This window comes from Stegostoma tigrinum, chromosome 14 (assembly GCF_030684315.1).
Source record: "Stegostoma tigrinum isolate sSteTig4 chromosome 14, sSteTig4.hap1, whole genome shotgun sequence".
NCBI classification, from domain to species: domain Eukaryota; kingdom Metazoa; phylum Chordata; class Chondrichthyes; order Orectolobiformes; family Stegostomatidae; genus Stegostoma; species Stegostoma tigrinum.
In genome coordinates this window covers 12007691-12021507 of record NC_081367.1, presented here as the reverse complement: position 1 = coordinate 12021507, position 13817 = coordinate 12007691, and the positions used below count along the sequence as shown (strand labels likewise).

General features: G+C 42.9%; 1 protein-coding gene across 1 annotated transcript in view; it reads left to right on the top strand.

Annotated features, from left to right (window-relative positions):
* The window catches only part of LOC125458035 (uncharacterized), a 65480-nt gene extending 54584 nt beyond the window's left edge, over nucleotides 1–10896 (top strand). Inside the window, exons 17-19 of the mRNA XM_048542912.2 lie at nucleotides 1632–1813; nucleotides 3507–3624; nucleotides 9592–10896. Of these exons, the coding sequence (XP_048398869.2) occupies nucleotides 1632–1813; nucleotides 3507–3624; nucleotides 9592–10142 (851 nt within the window). The 3' untranslated portion in view covers nucleotides 10143–10896. The remainder of the gene's footprint in view (nucleotides 1–1631; nucleotides 1814–3506; nucleotides 3625–9591) is intronic.
* Nucleotides 10897–13817: the final 2921 nt, after the last annotated feature.

Here is a 13817-nt window from a genome sequence, read left to right as displayed (position 1 = left end):
GCAACTTTTTCATGCAGAGGCAGGTGAGTGTATGGAACGAGCTGCCAGAGGAAGTGGTGGAGGCTGGCACAAATTACAACATTTAAAAGGCATTTGGATAAGTATATAAATATGAAGACTTTAGGGGGTATGGGCCAAATGCTGGCAAATGGGACAAGATTTACTTGGGAAAATGGTCAGCATGAACGAGTTGGACCAAAGGGTCTGATTTTGTGTCGTATATCACTATGACCACTGTTCTAATATTGCCACGGCCAGGAGCTGTATAGAAGTGACCAAAGAAGATCAGATAGCGTGGAGCATTGAACCATTTCAGCTCTTGGACCCTAGAAATAGATTTCTGGAATGCAACTGGTATGGGGTAATATGTTAAGTAAATATGACAGAAAATTCTGGAAAGACACTCGTCAATTGGAATCTATATTTCCCTTTTAGTTTTGTAGGCCAAGTAAGTATTTGGAGTTTCACATGATTGTATTTAGAGGCAGGGGATTAAGAGAGTTGGGTAGCATGAGTAATGGGCTAAATTGGGTTTGATATGGTAGATTGAACAGTTTTTATATTTGACATAGTCAATTTTAAAGTTCAATGTGATCTAATGAAGTCCACATTTGATTTGTTGTTATTTATTAATACATATTTCAATATGTTCCAATGAAAACAAATGTTCTGCTTTTCTACTTAGAACTTAATTACATATAGAACATAGGACAATAGAGTGCAGAACAGGCCCTTCGGCCCTTGACGTTGCGCCGACCTGTGAATGAATCTAAGCCCCTTCTCCTACACTATCCCATCATTATTCATATGCTTATCCAAGGACTGTTTAAATGCCCCTAATGTGGCTGAGTTAATTACAGTGGCAGGCAGGGTGTTCTACGCCCTTACCACTCTCTGAGTAAAGAACCTGCCTCTGACATCTGTCTTAAATCTATCACCCCTCAATTTGTAGCTATGCCCCCTTGTACAAGATGAAGTCATCATCCTTGGAAAAAAGACTCTCACTGTCCACCCTATCTAATCCTCTGATCATCTTGAATATCCCTATTAAATCCCCTCTTAGCCTTCTTCTCTCCAATGAGAACAGACCCAAGTCCCTCAGCCTTTCTTCATAGGGCCTGCGCTCCAGACCAGGCAACATCCTTATCGTGGGACTTTTTAATACGTGGTTAAAGATCGTTATTGTTAACACAGTTTATGTGCTGCTGGAGATTATTTGCACATTTGTTTAGGAGATGCCTTCAACAACAAACAATTTACAATCTCAAGGCCAAAATTAGGAGTCAGCAGTCTTTGTGGTGAATGTGTAGTCAGAGATTTCAGTCAGCTTGAAATAGATCTCGTCAGCAATCTCTAGCTACTTCCCTGTAAAGGCAATGGGCCCAGTCCAGTTGACATTTTAAGCCATTTTTAACTGAATTCTTGAAACAGCAGTATAATTGCTCTTCCTGGTCACTCAGGGGTCATGATCTTGAACTGTGAGACTATTTTAATCTTTAGTTACCTGAAGATAACTAAGTATGAACCATGAGTATCCATATCTGCTCGAACCAAGACTTAACCAACTGACTTCTCATTGCATCACTGTTATTGATTTGTTTGATTTATTTGTTTTCCATGTTCAAACACAGTCACATATCCGTGTGGGAAGATACCTCTGTATGGTACACAAACTCGCTCCCTGGACGAGGAACTTTCTCTCAATGAAACAGACACGGATTCTGACTATTTAGCGAAGTTAAATTACACTGAGGATGTTCATACACGAATTGTTGGTGGAGATCTTTGTAGACGAGGTCACTGTCCTTGGCAGGTGAGATAAGATCTAAAATGGTACCAACCCATTTGCTTCAGATATCGCAAGAGTTTTATTTGCAAAACCATTAGAATCACATTATAGAGATAGAATTGGAAGGTGTAATGCTTGGTTATATTTGCGGAAACGCTGTTTTTATTAAATCTAAAATACTGACCTCCCTGAGCAAATATTTCTCCTAAGCGCGAACATGAGAAGTAAAGGTTGGAACTATTGAGGTGGGCCTGGTGCAGTTTTCTTTTTCCTTTATTCACTCATGGGATGTGGGTGTCACTGGCTGGCCAGCATTTATTCCCCGTCCCTAGCTGCCTTTGAACTGAGTGTCTTGCCGGGCCATTTTGAGAGTCAGCCACATTGCTGCGGATCTGGGGAGTCACATGTAAGCCAGACCAGGTGAGGATGGCACACTTCCATCCCTGAAGGACATTAGTGAACTCGGGGTTTTTCTGACAATCAACGATGGTTTCATGGTCTTAGCAGATTCTTAATTCCAGGTAATTAGTGAATTAAAATTTCAACATCGGCCATGGCAGGATTCAAACCAGGTCCCCAGATCTTTAATTGAGTTTCTGGCTTAATTCTCTAGCAATAATACCATTAGGTCATTGCCTCCCATGTTGCTGAACAAAACTGAAGTGGAAGGTGAATCTGGTACCTCCACCTCATTTCTTGTTCTTTTGGAGAGTGACCTATAAATTAAGCCTTGATTTCACTGGAAATTCTGGCAAGGGCAGGCCTGAGCTTAAGTGCTGGGATTGACTGGCAAAACGTTTGGTTTCTATTGTGGATTCTAGTGTACAAGACATGACCATGCCGCTTTCTGTACTCATTGCATTCATTCAGCATCCAGGCAAATTGGAGTGGGAAAGCTGATTCTCTACATGTGCATTCAATGACATATCTGAGAGATCTCAGGGCTTATGCTTCCCATGAGCAGCCACTGGAATGACATTACACAACAAACGTAAAAGATGGCTGTAAAGTGCTTTTGACCAGCCTCAACGTGCAAAAAAAACATAACAGGAATACAAGTCTTTCTCTCACATGATACATATTTACGAAAAGTAACATATACAGACTGCGATAATGGGAACTGCAGATGCTAGAGAATCCAAGATAATGAAATGTGAGGCTGGATGAACACAGCAGGCCCAGCAGCATCTCAGGAGCACAAAAGCTGATGTTTCAAAACATCAGCTTTTGTGCTCCTGAGATGCTGCTGGGCCTGCTGTGTTCATCCAGCCTCACATTTCATTATCTTATATACAGACAGCAGTAGCTGTTCCAGCACAGGGACAGGACCACTATGTCTCAGTGATGACTTTTTTTCTGCAATAAGTCTTATCCCTTGCTTACGCTCACTTCAATGTTCCTCCATTTTAAGAACAATTATTGATTTGTGTTTTATCTGTAATGGCAATCCATTCCTCTAACAGTGGTTTGTAGTATTCTATATTTTTGATTAAACACCGTGGATATCTTTTTTTTCCCTAATCACTGATTTAATTCTTTTTCAATCCTAAATTTAGAGTCTCTGGTTAACACATAGTTGAGCAACGGATTCAATCAATCACTATTCAGGAATCCACCATATTACAATTAATCTTAACTGCACTGTAAAAAGTCCTAACCAGAAGTAATTTGATAATGCTGAGGTACATTGCTTATTATCCTTTTGTCCTACTTGTAGGTATTGATAAATAATAAATATGATTATGGCTTCTGCGGTGGGAGTTTGATTAACAGTCGTTGGGTTGTGACTGCAGCTCACTGTTTTGACACAGTGGTGCCATACTCAGTTACAGCAGGTAAGAGACAGATATAAGACTGTAAGATAAGGACAGAAGTAGGGCATTTAGTCCACTGAGTCTGCTCTGCCATTCAAAGAGATTATGGCTGATCTGATAACCTAAACCCCACCTTACTACCTCTTCTCTAAAACCCTTGGTTCCCTTGCTGATTTAAAATCTTTCTCAGCCTTGACAACGCTGTGTGATAAAGAATCCCAGATTCCCTACTCACAGAGAAGAAATTCCTTCCCATTTCAGTCTTAAACATGTGCCTCCTTACTCTGATATTATGCCCCCTATTGCTAGACTCTCCCATAAGGGGAAACAAGCTGTTTGTACCGATCCTGTCAAGTACCCCAGGCTTCACTAAGGTTGTCTCTCATTGTCCAAAATTCAAGTAAGTACAGACTCAACCACTCCCCAGAAGACAGTCCCTCCAAACCTTGTATCAGCCCAGTGAACCTTCTCTAAAATGCCTCCAATTCCACCTATCTCCAATAGATAAGTGGTTCAAAACGGTTTCAGTCCTCCAGCTGTGTTTTAGTTCTAGTCTAGTTTTAACCCCTCCACTTTTATACCCCATTCTCCATAAATTAAATACCAACATTTCATTTGCCTTCCATTTTACCCATTAGACTTGGGTGCTGACATTTTGTGATTCATGGATTAGGACTCCCAAATTGATCTGCTCTATAGCCTACTGCAGTTTTCCTCCGTTTAAATAATATTCAGCTTCTCTGTTCTTCCTGACAAAGTGCGTTATGTCACCTTTTCCCAAATTACATTCCATCTGGCAAGTTTCTTCCCCACTTGCAACAATCACCATTCCACCTACCAGCCCCACCCCTCCTCTTTGTGCTCCCTTCCTCCTCACAATTTCTGAAGAAGGGCCTGATCTGAAATGTCAACTTTCCTGCTCCTCTGATGCTACCAGGCCTGCTGAGTTCTTCCAGCTCCATGTGTTGTTTAGTTTAGATTCCCTACAGTGTGGAAACAGGCCCTTCGGCCCAACAAGTCCACACCGCCCCTTGAAGCATCCCACCCAGGCCCACCTCCCTGAACACTACGGGCAATTTAGAATGGTCAATCTACCTAGCCTGCACATCTTTGGACTGTGGGAGGAAACCAGAGTACCTGGAGGAAACCCATGCAGACAGTCGCCCGAGGCTAGAATCGAACCCGGGTCCTTGGCGCTGTGAGGCTGCAGTGCTAACCACTGAGCCACCGTGCTGCCCATTTCTCTGACTCCAGCATCTGCAGTTCTTTCCGTCTCTGAATGAGTTATAACCCCACTGCGAACTCTCTTCCAGGGATGCTACGTTGAAGAAGTTATCTTCCTCCCTCTGGAAAAACCTTTGTGGATCTCCTCTGTCCTGAAACTCCCCACCTATCAGCATGCCACCTTCTTCTCCAGCCCCACCCCTCCTCTCTATTTATTTTTGAGCTCCCTTCCCCATCCCCATTTCTGAAGGGTCCCAAATTAAAACATCACTTTCCTGCTCCTCTGATGCTGCCTGGCCTGCTGTGTTCTTCCAGCTGCACACTGTGTTATCTCTGGCTCCAGCATCTGTAATTCTTGATATTTCTGATATTCCTCATCAGATGTTTTGTATCATCCTTGCCACTTGCCTTCCGATCCTGCTATTGTGTCATCTGCAAACTTGCCTATAATACAAGATAATAAAATGTGAGGCTGGATGAACACAGCAGGCCCAGCAGCATCTCAGGAGCACAAAAGCTGACGTTTCGGGCCTAGTCCCTTCATCAGAGAGGGGGATGGGGTGAGGGTTCTGGAATAAAAAGGGAGAGAGCGGGAGGCGGACCGAAGATGGAGAGAAAAGATAGGTGGAGAGGAGAGTATAGGTGGGGAGGTAGGCAGGGGATAGGTCAGTCCAGGGAAGACGGACAGGTCAAGGAGGTGGGATGAGGTTAGTAGGTAGGAGATGGAGGTGCGGCTTGGGGTGGGAGGAAGAGATGGGTGAGAGGAAGAACAGGTTAGGGAGGCAGAGACAGGTTGGACTGGTTTTGGGATGCCATGGACGTCCAGTCCCTATACACCTGCATTCCACATGCAGATGGCCTCAAGGCCCTCCGCTTCTTCCCGTCCCGCAGGCCCGACCAGTCCCCCTCCACCGACACCCTCATCCGCCTAGCCGAACTCGTCCTCACCCTCAACAACTTCTCTTTCGATTCCTCCCACTTCCTACAGACTAAGGGGGTGGCCATGGGCACCCGCATGGGCCCCAGCTACGCCTGCCTCTTTGTAGGTTACGTGGAACAGTCCCTCTTCCGCACCTACATAGGCCCAAACCCCAGCTCTTCCTCCGTTACATTGATGACTGTATCGGCGCCGCCTCTTGCTCCCCAGAGGAGCTCGAACAGTTCATCCACTTCACCAACACCTTCCACCCGGGCCATCTCCAGCACATCCCTCACCTTCCTGGATCTCGCAGTCTCCATCTCAGGCAACCAGCTTGTAACTGATGTCCATTTCAAGCCCACCGACTCCCACATCTACCTAGAATACACCTCCCATCCACCCTCCTGCAAAAATTCCATCCCCTATTCCCAATTCCTCCGTCTCTGCCACATCTGCTCCCACGATGAGGCATTCCACTCCCGCACATCCCAGATGTCCAAGTTCTTCAAGGACCGCAACTTTCCCCCCACAGTGGTCGAGAACGCCCTTGACCGCGTCTCCCGCATTTCCCGCAACACATCCCTCACACCCCACCCCCGCCACAACCGCCCAAAGAGGATCCCCCTCGTTCTCACACACCACCCCACCAACCTCCGGATACAACGCATCATCCTCCGACACTTCCGCCATCTACAATCCGACCCCACCACCCAAGACATTTTTCCATCCCCACCCCTGTCTGCTTTCCGGAGAGACCACTCTCTCCGTGACTCCCTTGTTCACTCCACACTGCCCTCCAACCCCACCACACCCGGCACCTTCCCCTGCAACCGCAGGAAATGCTACACTTGCCCCCACACCTCCTCCCTCACCCCTACCCCAGGCCCCAAGATGACATTCCACATTAAGCAAAGGTTCACCTGCACATCTGCCAATGTGGTATACTGCATCCACTGTACCTGGTGTGGCTTCCTCTACATTGGGGAAACCAAGCGGAGGCTTGGGGACCGCTTTGCAGAACACCTCCGCTCGGTTCGCAATAAACAACTGCACCTCCCAGTCGCAAACCATTTCCACTCCCCCTCCCATTCTTTAGATGACATGTCCATCATGGGCCTCCTGCAGTGCCACAATGATGCCACCCGAAGGTTGCAGGAACAGCAACTCATATTCCGCTTGGGAACCCTGCAGCCCAATGGTATCAATGTGGACTTCACTAGCTTCAAAATCTCCCCTTCCCCCACCGCATCCCAAAACCAGCCCCGTTCGTCCCCTCCCCGCACTGCACCACACAACCAGCCCAGCTCTTCCCCTCCACCCACTGCATCCCAAAACCAGTCCAACCTGTCTCTGCCTCCCTAACCTGTTCTTACTCTCATCCATCCCTTCCTCCCACCCCAAGCCGCAGCTCCATCTCCTACCTACTAACCTCATCCCACCTCCTTGACCTGTCCATCTTCCCTGGACTGACCTATCCCCTCCCTACCTCCCCACCTATACTGTCCTCTCCACCTATCTTCTTTTCTCTCCATCTTCGGTCCGCCTCCCCCTCTCTCCCTATTTATTCCAGAACCCTCACCCCATCCCCCTCTCTGATGAAGGGTCTAGGCCCGAAACGTCAGCTTTTGTGCTCCTGAGATGCTGATGGGCCTGCTGTGTTCATCCAGCCTCACATTTTATTATCTTGGATTCTCCAGCATCTGCAGTTCCCATTATCACTTGCCTATAATACTTACTTTTCTCATCCAAGTCATTAATACACGTATATATTGCAACTAATTGTGGTCTCAGCACTGATCGCTGTCACATTCCATTAGTTACAGGTCGCCATCCTGAAAATGCCTCCCTTATGCCAACTTTGTGTTTTATTAATGAGCCAATCTCCAAATGTATGGCCTTTTTATTATTGCAGATTGTTTGGTGCCTTAGGATAGCTTCTGAACATATTACATACCAGTGCTTCCTGTTATCTATCCCCCTTGCTATCAGCTCAGAGAATTTTAGTAAATTTGTCAGGCATGACTTCCCCTTAATGAAGCCATGCTGCCTCTGCTTGATCATATTAAGTATTTCTAAATGCTCTGCTATTATACCCTACTTAATACTATTACATGTGCCCAATAGCAGAAGTTAAACTCACTGCAGTATACTTGTCTGTTTTCTGTCTCCATCCTGTTTTTTCAAAACAAAAGGTGCTCCATTGGTAGTTTTCCTATCCTCAAGACCTTTTCCAAAATGTAAAGATTCATGGAAGGTTAATACCAGTGGATCTATTATCTCTGTTGCTACTTTCCTTAATATCCAAAATGCATCTCATCAGGTCCAGAGGACATCTCTTTAGCCCAGTATATTGTTTTTAAAAAATTGAGTTAATCTTCAATATCATTTAAATTGTTTCTCTTCAACATTCCTGTTTCACTTCCATTGTGCTTTTTCACATCTTTCAGCATTTTCTGAGCCCTCTTTAATTCCTTCACTTCGCTCTACTCCTGGCAATCATATCTTTCATCCTTCAGCTCAACTTGTGTCCTACTCTTTTGTCACCTGCTGTCATTCATTTTTCATTTCTTTCCGCTCATTGGACTTCTCTTCCTCTCCTCCTGGAATTTTCTTGTCACTTTTGCAGTTCCCTTGTTTTCTCTTTTTTTTTTCACTTCTACCGTACACTTTCTGTTATCTCCCCAACACATTTCTCTCTACACCTCATCCTTTCTATCCTTCATACATTTCTCTTGCACTTCTCTGAATTATTCTTCCATGTGTTCCTTCACTTTGTAGACAGGATAGTGAAGGTGTTTGGCACACTTGCGTTTATTGGTCAGTGGACTGAGTATAGGAGTTGGGATGTGACATTGAGGGTGTACGGGATATTGGTGAGGTCACCTCTAGAACATTGCATTTAATTTTGGTCTCCTTACTATAGGAAGGTGTTGTTAAACTTGAAATTGTTCAGAAAAGATTTACAATGATGTTGCCTGGACTGAAATGTTTGAGCCAGAGGGACAGGCTGAAATGACAAAATCTTTTCCCTGGGATGGGGAGTTCAAAACTAGAGGATGTACATTTTGAAGTGAGGGGAAAGATTAAAAGGTACCGAAGGGGCAACTTTTTCACATAAAGGATAGTGCAAACATGGAATGAACTGCAAGAGGAAGTGGTGGAGGCTGGTACAATTACAACATCTGGATGGGTATATGAATAGGAAAGGGTTAGAGGGATAGGGACCAAATGCCAGCAAGTGGGACTGAATTTAGGATAGCTGGTTGACATGAATGTGTTGGACCAAAGGGTCTGTTTCCATGCTGTACATCACTATGACCCCACGACTGTTACACCTCTTTAATTCACACTTTTCTCTGCTCCTTATCCATCCTTTCTTTTTCCATATTCACTTCTCTGTTTCTTTTACAGTTTTGCTTTTTCACTCAGTTATTGCTCTTTTTAAAAGATAATTTGCAAATGAAAATATTCACTTTTCACTTTCAGCTAACAGAACAATTTAAGGAATTTCTGGATGTTTTAGCTACTAACTCATGATGAGGAGAAGTTTAGTAGTAACAAATTAAAAGTGGGTTTGATTTTACTTGGTCAAACGTAGAAATGCAAACTCTAAAAACTACTGTTGATAATAATATATACTATTACAGCAAAAAAGGATGCAACTGAGCCTATACCGATTCTTTGAATGAGCTATATTGTTAATGACCCTGCTGTTTTCTTAATTTCTTTCTTTCCTTTTTTACAATGAAAATTGAATCCACATCTTACCAAATAGATTTTCTGGATCATGATTGTGCAAATTAAATGATGTTAAGCAGCTTCTGAAACTGTCTTTGCTCCTCCAGGTGAATTTGACAAACTTCGAACAGAGATCTGGGAACAGAAGGTTTTAGTGAAGAAATTTCTAGTACATCCTCAGTATGACCCAATACTGTATGACAATGACATTGCTCTTTTGTACTTGAGTCAGCCTGTGAATTTTAGCTTTTCCATTGCTCCAATTTGTCTACCCAACCACAACCTGGGCCAGCTCCTACTGCAGAATGGGAAAGTGGGGACAGTGAGTGGCTGGGGCTCAACCTACGAAAGAGGCCGGTCATCCCGATTCTTGAGGCGAGTCCAAGTTCCATACGTTGAACAGGAGGTTTGCATGAAGTCAACCAATTTGACAGTTACGGATAATATGTTCTGTGCTGGATACAAAGTTGACAATATGGATTCCTGTCGAGGTGACAGTGGAGGGCCCTATGCTGTTTTATATCGACAAACATGGTATTTGATTGGCATAATTAGCTGGGGTGAGGGTTGTGCCAAAGTAGGAAAATATGGCATGTACACAAGGGTACCTGGTTACTTGACATGGATAGATGAAACTTTATCACAGCATAGCTACTAAGACATTGCTCAGAATTCAATCATTAATTATCATGAACAACAGCACAAGAGAAAGTGCAGATACGTCAAAAGCACTCAGTCACAGGAAAATCATCTCAGCCAGTCACAAAAGTACAACAGATAATAGGAACTGCAGATGCTGGAGAATCTGAGATGACAAGGTGTGGAGCTGGATGAACACAGCAGGCCAAGCAGCATCTTAGGAGCAGGAAAGCTGATGTTTCGGGCCTAGATGAAGGGTCTAGGCCCGAAACATCAGCTTTCCTGCTTGGCCTGCTGTGTTTATCCAGCTCCACACCTTGTTATCACAAAAGTACAATTTAACTTTATTTGGAAGATTAGTATAGGTTATTTATCAGTAGGTGGTATAGTCAATATTATTGGAGCTTAGAAATTTCTGCTTTGGCATTCACTACTTGTAGTGCTCAATTCACTCAATGGATCATTTCTGTTGAAAACACCTTTGCACTTTAACATTGAAACAAATGCCATTCACATAGATGGGAAAGAACTGAAGCTCGTGGCAGTAAACTATAACATACCATTGATCAACGGTCCCCCAAGATTACAATCTGATTTGAACTGGTAGAGTTTAGGCAGATTTCACTGGTTCTGCAGTATAAAGTGTGGCAATATCATGGAATATGATTTTATGTTGCCTTAGAGTTTAAATTAGCTTTCGAGTTTTAATTTGCAATCTAACACTTACATGCAGTTTGGATCCAAAACAAATAAATTGCTCTGCAAAAACTGTAGGTTAAGATTCCTGTCTTTTTTTTAATCTCAACAGTAATTATCCATTCACGTTCCCTATCACCTTCATTTCACAGGGATATCAGAGAAATGGACAGAAATCAGGAAAGTTTCTCTTAGACCAGGTCTGTAGACCAAGCATGATCATGTTTCCCTGAATGAGACTCCAAGGGCCATATGTCGAATCTTCCAGATTCTAACCTTGTCTGCTGTAGTTTAAGGAGGCTCATCAAATGGGGGTGTCTAAGGGCATCCTCTGTGTGACTTTGAATTACCTATACTAAATGATTAAGGGAAGTTGCAGAAAAGTTGACTCATAACATACTCATAAATCAGTCAGTGAGGATACATCTTTCAGGGTCTGCAAAGTCACTAAATTGCAAACCAGGTTTATTAATAAACCAGGAAGGGATTTCGCAGAATGTGTGAGGGTGTCTAATACAAACGTAAGCAATCTAGGTCATTTAGCCCCTGTAATCTGCTGTGCCATTCAATAAGATTGTGGCAGAGTTGATAGTCTTTTTATTTCCACATTACATCTACCCTAATAATCCTTGATTCTTTTACCTGACAAGGATTGATCTATAACTGATTTAAAAATATTCAATGGCTACGTTGCTGTCAGAGAAAGAATTTCAAATTCACATATCCCTCAGAAAAAAAAATTCCACAAATCCAACCTAAAACACAAAACCCAATTTTGAAGAGTGTCCCCAGCTCCAGATCCACTCAACAGCAAACAACTATTCTACATCTACCTTGTCAAGACCATTCAGGCGTTTATATACTTCAATCAAGTCATGTCAGGCTCTAAACTTCACTAATATCTAACTCAGCCTACTCATTTCAGCTATTAATCTCATCAACATTCTCTGAACTGCCTCCAAAACATTTATATCCTTCCACAAACAACAAATCTGCACAAAAAGAATTGGACATGTAGTCTCACCAATGCACCATATAACTAAAGTAGGGCACATTCTTTTATTTTCAATTCCTATTGTGGTAAACAATAACATTGCATTAGCCTTTGAGCATTGTGTATGTATGCTAACTTCTTGTGACTCTTGAATTAGAACATCTAGATCCTTCGGCACCCTTTCTCCATCTCAATTCTATGCTTTATTATTCTTCCTGCCCAAGAAAACTTCACATTTTCCCACATAATACTCCATCTGCCAGAATTTATCCAAGTCAATCTCTGTCTCAATCATCCTTATGAACTCTTCACAGTATATCTTTCTGCTTTGCATCATCTGCAAGTTTAGTTACCATATTCCCTAACTGTCTTTGATACAAGCTGTAAAATGCTGAGGCCCAACACAGAAACTACATGACCCCATTCATCACATTCTCTCACTTTCAAACATGCTTCGTTAGCTTTCTACATTCATAAAGTGGCATGAAAAGGTCTAATGAACTGAGAGGGGGTCAGCACTTTTATCCTGAGCATCAGGAATCTCTAGGTAAGGAGTTGACCAGACAGAACTTTAAAGGAACAGCACTTCAGTTATACTATATCGTATACAAGCCAAATATTAGTAACACCTCCCCAATTACAAACAATAAACTGTTTAACTGAAAAGAATGGATAAATAAAAAAAAAATTCTGTTTGTGAAATTTGAATAGTCCTAGTTAATTAGTTAGCTAGTCAGCGTTCAACAGTCTCAGCAGTGTAACGCTGTAAGACAGAATGCATGTCCTCAAACTAAAGGAAACAAGTTACAAATAGCTACAGACGGATTCTGTTCCTCTTCCTCTTCCTACAGCAATCAAAGCCTAAAATGACCAACTATATCTCTGAGGATCTTTAATAAATCTTATGAACAATTTATAAAAATTAGCTTTTGGCACATTTCAATTATTCAAAAACAAAAAAAGGAATTAAAACAGAAAATCAGAATAAATGCAACGAAAAGCGGATTTGTTTTCGAAAAAAGTAGTTTTTATTTTATTTTAAATATTAGTAGATCACAGTAGAGGTGGTTTTGAAAGCATTAGAATGCAAGAAGGTGGATAAATCTCCTGATCCTGATCAGATATATCCAAAAACCCTGCAAGAGGCAAGAGAAGAAATTGCAGGGGCCCTGGCTAATATATTTGCATCATCATTAGCCATGATGAAGTCCAAGAAGTCTGGACGATAGCGAATGTTGTGGTCTTATTCAAGGACGGCTGCAAAGAAAAATCCTGGGAACCATAGACCAGTAAGCCTAACATCTGTGGTAGGTGAGTTACTTTAGAAGATTCTGAGGGATGAGGTACACATGCAGCTGGAAATATAGGGTTTGATTAGCAGTAGTCAGCATGGCTTCATGCATAGATCATGCCTCACAAATTTGTTACAGTTCATCGATGAAGTGACCATGAAGGTTGATGAGGGTGGGGTGGACATCGTCTGTGTAGCTTTCAGTAAGGTCTTTGATAAGGTTCCACATGGTAGGCTGCTCCAGAGGTTAGACTGCATGGAATCCAGGAAACTGGCTTGCTGGTAGGAAGCACAGAGAAATAGTGGAAGGATGCTTGTTGGACTGGAGGCCTATGACTATTGGTGTGCCTCAGGGGTTGGTGCTGGGCCCATTGCTGTTTGTCATCTATATCAATGATTTGGATGAGAATGTATAAGGCATGATTAATAAGTTTCTGGATGACGCTAAAATAGGCGGTTTTATGGACAGTGAGGAAGGTTATCAGAAATTACCACAGGATCTTGATCAGGTGGGGAAGTGGGCCAAGAAATGGCAAGTGGCGTTTAATGTTGACAAGTGTGAGGTGCTGCATTTTGGACAGTCAAATCAAAGTAGGGGTTTCACGGTGAATGGTCGGGTCTTAAGGAGTGTAGTGGAACAGAGGGACCTTGGAGTTCATGGGTAGAGTGATGCTTGGCATATCTTAGTTCAGCAGAAAAAGAGGCAGAAAAAA